Genomic DNA, 9,023 nt, shown 5'->3' with positions numbered 1-9,023 from the left:
TATTTACTTGTTTTTTTATTCGCCTGCATCAAATATAGAAGTTCGTACTTCTGCGACTGTCAACTTCACACGCCTCCACTGGCGTGTCTTCCGGCTTGAACACCACGGTGAAGCATTACTCGAGAATGTAAGCAACCAAAAAGCTTTTTTTTTTTTCGTCGGATTCCGACTGAAAGCAAACGATGGCATCTGTTTTCTCGGTCGTATAGAGCCACAACTCTTTACTCCCGCTGACCACCCCGAGTGCGGTGCAGCGTCAGTAAAGCATGGCACCTTCAAAACGTCACGCCATGTGACGCGTTCACACTTTGAAGCTGCAGCTGCGCCGGAAGGCGGCATGAATACAAGATTCACGACGACACGCGGATGTCGCAGTTGGCCGCGAGCCGCGGATATAAGCTGGTGACGCCGGACGACGCGAGAACGTCGCGATCCACAATGAAGGCAGCAACCAGTATCCTTCTCGGTCTCGTGGTTCTTGCAGCGCTGGCCTACTGCCACGCCGAAGGTGAGTAGGTCTGCAGAGGATGTCTCGAGGATGACATCGGATATCGAGTTAAATTATGCACTTATGCGAACTCTTGCGAGTTATTGGACAACGTCGAAATCTACTCGAATAGGCCATGCACTTTCTACGCTTTAAGGAAAGCTGAAAATTCCCTTGTATAGGCTGGTGCAAGAATACAAGAAAACAGTGTCGATGCAACATGTCAAGCATAGTCAGCTTTGTTTAAGTGATTCGACATTGTGTTAATTCTGTTGTGTTGTTCAACTGGCCTGCTGCTGCAAATGTCTCAGAAATTTTAGTACAATGAAGATATGCGTCTTCTGATGTCTCAGTTTAACAAAGAAAAATGTTTTTGTAGAGAAAAAAAAATAATGCGGTACCGAATTTATCACACAAAGAAGCGCAACATGGGTTACCTGGGCAATTCAATGAGTTGCCTAGAAAATTTACTTACAAATTTTACTGACGTGTCATTCAATTCAACAGGCCCAAAAAGCCATGTTAATACTATCCACTTACACTCACCTTTTCGCTGAGTTACGTTTGGTTCGTTTCAATAGTGTATAAGTTCCGCGATGAGCCCGCACCTGGGCGCTATAATACTCCGCGAAAGTACCTACAAAACATGAAAAAAAAAACTTCCAATAAAAATCATTGTCGCTAACTCGCTATAACCCAGTGACGAGTACTTTAGCTTACTACTGATTATTTATACAGCGCTGCTTTTCTTTTTCAACATGTTTCTACTTCTAATGCTAGCGACTGTGGATGGAATAAACAGCGCGTTAACTATGGATCGGTCATTAGCGCGTTCGAGAGCTTCTTAACTGTGTTCCAACGGCGCGGATTAATTGTCCTTGCAGAAAGGGCTGACCATGAAGAGCACGGGTACCTGGCCAGGAAACGCGGAGACGATGACGACCAAGACGCCAAGAGTCGTAAAATTGCTGGTGAAAAATCCGGCAGCAAGACGGGCGGGAAAGTTAGGGCGAAAGATAAGCAAAAGTACAAGAAAGGAAACGAAGGCAGCGAAGAAGAATAAACGCATCCGGCAGCAGGGCAACTGGAATATTATGACCCTTTGGCAAAATCTGTAGCCAGCAAAAATAAAAAAAATGCAGCAGCGCATTTTCTTCTGCATTTTTAAAAAGAGGCTTACAACAAAACTGTTAAAGAAATCCTCGACACTAAACGCTGATAAGACGATGGAGACGGATGGCGTCTTCCTCGAGCCACATTTTATTAAAGCACGTGAGGCTATTGATTATGCGCCGTCAGTCTGAGAGACTAAGTTAGAGAGTGATCGTCCTGCCTTGTTGTGAATAAGTTTCTTAGTACCAAAAGTAAATAAAAGTCAAATTACTGTTCTCATCCGTTATGGAAGCAATCTGCACAGGCCTGGTGTCGCGACAGAACTGCTGTGTGATTGGCCAGTCACTCCACACAAATTGCAATGCCACGCCTCAATGAGCAGAGCAGGAGCGAGTAGCCACTCACTCATTCACGCTGCGGTTCGAACGAACACCACATTTTTCATTTCTGCTTTTCTTGAGAGACTGTTTTCTTGAGCGAAATACTAGTGTCTTGGACTAGCCGCTTGCTCACTTATAGCATGCCCCTAATTGTCTTGTCCGCCAGTAAACATCATTTCTGTCTCCCATAAGAACAGCCTCCCGAAACCTTGTCAGAGCACCGCACATCATTAAAGCTCTAAGTTGACTAAGCTTGAGATACTTGCTTGTGGTTTAAAGAGACGTTAGGTAGCCATTTTGCTATATCTAGGAGGGCTGAGTACATTCGCGGACCTATGTCAAGGTTCAACATCCCGAATTGTTGCTACATGTAGTGAATAATGGTGAAGTAAGTACAACAAAACATTCAGTTGTTCCCTATGTAGCGTTCGTGAAACCTGATTTAGCTGCGGAAGGAGCTACTTAGAGAACGAAATATATACGTATGTTGATCTCTGAGCAAAAACACGCGTGCCTTTAATTATGCGAGTAGAGTGCGGGATCAAATATCTGTTATATTTCTCTGCTCGTTTCCGTCCACTATAGTCCACGCTGCCTCCTTCGTTTGTGATTAGCACTGTGGTAAGAAGAATTTTGCCCCAGAAATCACGCCACTTAAATTTATTTTTGCCTTGTAGGTATGGCCGCTACAAAAACACCTTTAGTATAATGGCGAAGCACTGCATACGATATTAGGAGCCTTGTTCTACCCCAGTTATCTTCCAAATTACTCGCCACTCCTCGTCATTTGGGGCAGCGGTGCATAGCCTTGACATATTCGCCAAAATTGTTCACCATGTTCAAATTCACCATGTTCCCCATGTCCACGAATTATTCAAACATGTTCAACAAAGTTGGCACTGATGACTATAAGACTAGAACAAGAACACGACTGTATATGTGAAGAATCGTGCTGCTATACTGTGTTTGTCTTTGCTGCCTCAGCGCCCGTGCTCACAATACGCCTCCTACGAGTGTGCCGTCCGTATTGGATGTTGCTGGAGTGACCATGTCGTTACCACGCTCATCGCTATAACAGCGCGTGCCCAAGGACGTTGTTGCTAAAACTAAAACGTTGTTGCTATAGCTTACGACGACATCCAGCATAAAACCACCATTCCAAAAACGATATTCCTTCTCTTCCTTCTGACTGCCACCCGCAGTGTACATGCCTTCCTAATTACTCTACCTTCTGCATTTGGGTCGGTTCGTGCTTTTGCGCTTTTAAACCTGGCACTTAATTATTCCTCTAGCACGGACACTACAAGACCTCCTACACACTAATTTTCTTACTTCCACTGACGATGTGGTCATAGCCTTTACAAAACAAATATCTTATGAGCATTGGGCATTCTCCACACTTAGGCTCGTCTTGCTAGGTTAGAAGGTTCTGCCGCGTACCAAGTCATGTTACAGGCTTTATTCCGAAGCACGTTTTTCAAACTAACCTTCAAGGTAACGCGCTTGTTGCCTGAAGCATGAGTACGGATCCTTACTTTCAATATTCACCTTCTTTAAAGAAAAATTGAAATTAAGTTACGGGATTTAACATGCCAAAGCAATAAACCTACAACAGGGTCAATTCGCTTAAGCAAAATCAAAAACACATCCAAATCTACTGTGCACATGATACGTAGGAATGTACTTAAAGTGTAGAAGCACGTACCCTCGTAGCGTTATTCTATCTTTATTCTACTATGATCAATTGTCCCTGCTTACACTGACACAGTGGGATCAGACTAAGGTCAATAATAGGGATGAAATGAGCGCCCCATTCACAACTTTCCAGTGCAGTACACTCCTATTTACTCTGCAAGTAATAGGACTGCTGAACGCCACAGTACAACTGGCAAGCCGACGTAAGGAAGCCTGCGAATTAGGAAGACAAGTTCCAGTTGCAATACAACTCTTCGTATATTTTCGCAACGCATTACTGTCTGTACCTCGGACCTCAGTGAATATATATGTGCCAGACAGTCAACAAATTGCTCTTCTTCAAGAAGAAAGCCAAGTCGAAGAGAAAGAACTACCTAACGACGATGAATAAAATGAAACCTTGGTTTTCATTGGGAGAAGTAAACTGTAGTAGCAAACAACGCATAAGATATTCCCAGGAGTTGACAGCAATAAAAGCGGCCTAAATTACTTGCCGGAACTTTTTAATTAATGTCACAGGAAAGGAGCCAGGATAGACCGTGTTCCAAAATAGCTCAAAACGTTACCGAAGGCCGAAAGCGCCCTTAATTATAGTCTATCCCGGTTTCTTCAAGTTAGCGCAAGTGGGAACCTACCACGATGTTTAATGAAAAATTGAAAAAAAAATAAAGGACCCATTTAATGATATATTTTGCTGTTAATCTTTTTGTTATTCTACTACACACAGCCGCATTGATGCTACAACTAAAGAACAAAGTGCATCTGCAGGTACGCCATGACTGCATGCAATATTCTCGGAAAATTCGAGCTGCTGACAGGAGCAGTCCTGTGCTTTACTAATGAAATGAATGCATTCCATCTAGTCTGTATGTCAGAGCTACACTATGAACATCGTAACATTTACCGAATTTCTATCTCACTGTTTATAACAAACTTGCGGTCTATATATTAAGTAACGACTGTACTATTTCAAATTTCAATATTTAAAATGTTTTCCTGAGCCATTAAGTTCACATCGATCGGAGTGAAATTTTCCGGAGCGAACTATAGGCGCCGCTAAGTGTCATGTTGCACTTTTGTCGGGTGCACGGCAGTTTTCCCTTTCATGAAACTTCCTCCACCTTGCAAATTTCTGCAGAACTGTTTTGCCATGTCATATGACACCTGAGGTTTTAACGTCAGGTGTCAGCTGTCAGTGTGTAAGTACAGCTTGCTACTAGGCATTTTAATAACGTTGATGCTATTTTGAAAAGTAGCAAAGTCTAACAAAAATTCTCAAGCCCACACAGCTTTTGCCATTATTTAAGGATGAGATCATGGCGGTTACATAAAAGATCTCAAAATGTGCATATTTGTCAAACCATCGTATTTTAAATTGTACCAACCTAGAAGCGCATAAAATGCTACCGCAGAAAACCTATAGTGCAAATATTTTGCCCATAAAGATTGCTGTGCTTTGTGTACGACGGGTGCTATATAGAAGATAAGAAAAACAAGAGAGCAGCAACCATATAAATCATAACCCATTGCCACCCAAAAACGCGGATCTCAGAAACGTACGAGACTCTGCTAGTGCTGATTGCTTAGCTAATATCTCTCATTGAGGGTTTCGTAGGAGAGACATGTTTGTTTTTTATAATTCGGCGTCTTGTTTCAGTTTGTCACTGCTCAACTAGACAATTGAAAGCCGTAATTTAGCGTTGAGAAAAAAATTCTGGGGTGTTACGTGCGAAAACAACGATAACATTATGAGGCACGCCGTAGTGGGGGACTCTGGATTAATTTCTGTCGACTAGAGTTCTTTAACGTGCACCACCTGCCCGGCACACAGACGTTTTTGCATTTCGCCCCCACCGAAATGCGGTCGCCGCGGCCTGGATTCGATCCCGTGCCCTCGGGCTTTAGCTTTGAGAAGCAATGCTGAGTAATGAATTGGGCTGGCACACTTTTATTGAATACTTGATGCTTAGGGATATGTTTGCTGTGCTCCAAAGCTTAATGGAATTGTTTTTTCTCTACGCTTGCGACAATTTTCAACACTGTTATTTTAATCCACAGTCCGCATTTTAATGCGAAGAGTATCTGATTCTAGTTACTAACGCCAATATATCCTTGAAGATGCATGTAATTAAGAAAGCCAATTTTATTGATAATAATGCAAATCAAGGTGGCTAACCATCAAAAGGCACCTGCGGGTACATTGTAAGGGTCACTTGTTTTGCTCGTGTTCTGGATTTTGCCTTTTTACCTGGAACTGATGGCTGGTTCGGAAACAGCAATGGATACCAGGTTTTCATGCTTCTACAAATGAAAGCCTGGCTTGATATGTATCCTCCAACCGCCATTGTGTCCTCCGGATTCTATAGATACTGTTGTAGGATCTTTCGCTGATAGGTCTCGGAAATGTAACTTACTATTGCTTAATGTGATCACTTCTATGCCTGCCATCCAGTTACATGTTACTGCGCGAACCTACGCTCGCTCCGAGGTACGGTATAGGTAATCTGGAGAAGGCATCTGCGTTATATTAAGATCTTTTTACGGGCTCGTGTAGTATTGTAGCACTCAAACTACTGCCGGCTCCCCTTTTCGGTGTTGTGTATAGTGTAATTCAACCTTGAAGAGAAAGAGGAGGAGTAGGAGAAAGAGGAGGGGAAAGCCAGCGCGGTTAACGAGACGCGCGTCCACTTTGCTGCCCTAAGCCGGGAGAAGGGGGTTAAGGAATGAAACGAAAGAAAGGAGAGGAAGGGAGGAAGGATACTAGCAATGCGATTACGTCCGGTTGCCCATTAGGCCTACAATCAGTCGCTGAGGCTAGTCGATTGGATTTCTGAAAGTGAAGTAACGCCTGCGTTGCTTTGTAAGTCTGCGAAGCGTGGGGTAAGGATATTGAGTCTGGAATAGTTTCATAGTCTCACGAAGGAATCGCCAAATTGAAATATTTGGCGATGCTACGAGCAGGTGGCGCTGGTGCTAGATGGTCAGTTCAATTCGAATGGTTGTACACGTGTGATCGCGTAGGAACGCGCTTTGCTACAAGTTCGCTTTCCCTTTCATTTCGCAACTGCAGCGTTTCCTGATCTCGATCCTCCAAGCCTTCGAGAGATGGTGATGTGCACTTATCACATTTCTGCCGGAGTGCACCAAAATGAAATACACGAGGGTGTTTTGCCTTCGTGGTAATTTCAACAAGCGTCAGCTGCTTCTGATCGAAGACTAAGTGACGCAAGCCAGAAATATTGTTTTGAAAATTTATGCATGCAAAATAATGAAATATGCTTAGAAATTGGGGCACAATTGATGAGAGTGGCTTGTTGAGCGAGTTGCTAGATGGTATTACGTTGCGGAATGTCACCATAAAGGAATAAAATCATGGATAAAAAACACGAGGAAGACACAGATAAAAGTATAGGAAGGGTACTGGGCAGAATTCATAATCGCGTCACGCACTTTTATTAGCTCGCTTTACAGTAAATTTGACTCTTTTCTACGTGGACTTCCTTCAACAAAGCCCATGAACACATGTAGCGCAGAATTGAATACGCGGAGCGGTTTTATTAAGAATTTCGGCGGAAGAAGTCTGAAATGCCCTTCAATGCACAGTTTAGCCCGTATCACTTGCTCCGCCTCATGTTCAGAAGCTTCTCCGTCTCTCTCTGCGAGTTTCTACATTTCTTGACAGTTTTCGCGAAACATTTTGTTAATCCACCATTGCATCGTAAAGTCCAGTTATTTGATCAGATTTCTCGTGACAGCTAGTCGCCACATTTCTACAACATAAAGGGAAAATCAGACATCCAATTACTACGAACGGGTGGATGATTTTCCCTTTATTAATTACTTATGTCCACCTTGCGGTTTTCCGCAGAACTACTACGTCTAACATTTCTACAACATATGTAGTGCAGTAATCCAGAATAAGAAAAAAACAAAAACGATAGGCTGGTTTCGTGTGGGATGGTGACTGCATGCACAAGATTACCGCACAATCCCCTAAATATACGCTTCTATAAGTGATCTCTTGGCGCGAACCAGCCCTTAGTATACTTACTGGCAGCTCGCTGCTTGCTTGAATCTTGCTTTTGACTTCCGCTTCACTTAGCGCATCTGACTTGTTATTTGTGTGTGTGCTCGTGTATTGGTGACCGTGAGCGTGTGAGTACTATATGGTGCTACAGTTTATCTACACCAAACTGCATTGCCCGAAACAGTATGAATTGGCCAGTTGTGAGGCGTTGATTTCACACCTCGGACATAGTAAAAGCTAGCTGATTTCCGTGCAGCGTAAGTTTTATTTTCGGTGGTGATGTAGAATTTCTTAATTAACAGTACGCTGTGAATATTGCGTGTTTAAAGTAGCACATCTTCCTCCAGGTCAACATGTGATCCGAAGCACACCGTTTCTGGCTCATTTGGAGCATAAGTACGCTATAGAATGGCAGACCAAGCAACAATGACGTTGGTTGAACTTCAATGCCTTCGACAAGTTTGTCACAGCCTTAGTTTAAAGAGAAAACGTCCTACGCTTGAGTGATGGGTAATATCGTTGTTAACCAGCTCTCTCAAATTTTTCTCACTTTGTAGGCTTTGCCACGTATCAATTCAAGGTCGTCGGCACAAAAAGTTATCAGCAAGCGCCGACAATTCGCGCTTTAGCTCGACAGGCTCTCCATTTATCAGGTGTTTGAATGTTCTCGTCATTTTGATCAACGCTACGTGTACTGAACTGCATGACTCATCGAGCCCTTGTACACTGGTTTGATCCTTTTTACCCCTTATTGCAAGCGACAATGATCGGCTGATGGCAAGAAGAATGGCAGCGTTTACAGAGGGACCTAAATCATTTCCAGCATTTTCCTTTTTTTCTTTTTTTTTGCGCGTGTGTTCGCTAAAATATGATGCAGGGTACAGCAGACGTCACAGAATCGATTTTCGAGCTATACGCCACCATAATCAACTCAGAAAGACGCGGCAACCACACACCGCCACGCATGTTTACCAGGGTTGCCAGATGGCCCCAGCAAATATAGCCAGGTGACCTCAAAACGGAGCCCAAAAATAGCCAGACTAAAAATTTGCGCGAGCGAAAAGTAGCCATAAACATAGCCAAAATGTTGATTTTCTGCACGTGTCTTACAGAAGGTGTATATGGTGTCTAAATCTCACCGCGTACTTGTGGCTCCCAGTAAGTTCCGCCGCATGCAACCAGCACAAGACTGGCCTCAAGATCTGCGTAAAGAATTCTAGTGAGAGCTGCCACTCAGATATGGACTAGACACCACTTAATGTTAGAATGAACACAAAGATTTCTTTTCTGATTTACTAATGACGTTATGTCGTTATTAGTG

The 9,023-nt window shown here is 43.3% G+C and overlaps 1 protein-coding gene across 1 annotated transcript; it reads left to right on the top strand.

The window, feature by feature from the left end:
* The first annotated feature begins 245 nt into the window (after positions 1–245).
* LOC142572618 (uncharacterized) lies at positions 246–1,814 on the top strand. The gene is made up of 2 exons (XM_075681853.1): positions 246–508; positions 1,372–1,814. Exons 1-2 carry the CDS (start codon positions 367–369, stop codon positions 1,548–1,550), a joined length of 321 nt encoding a protein of 106 aa, XP_075537968.1. The 5' UTR covers positions 246–366; the 3' UTR covers positions 1,551–1,814.
* The last annotated feature ends 7,209 nt before the right edge of the window (positions 1,815–9,023 follow it).

The sequence above is a fragment of the Dermacentor variabilis genome, chromosome 1 (genome assembly GCF_050947875.1).
Source record: "Dermacentor variabilis isolate Ectoservices chromosome 1, ASM5094787v1, whole genome shotgun sequence".
Taxonomy (NCBI): Eukaryota; Metazoa; Arthropoda; class Arachnida; order Ixodida; family Ixodidae; genus Dermacentor; species Dermacentor variabilis.
This window is presented reverse-complemented; position numbering and strand designations above follow the sequence as displayed.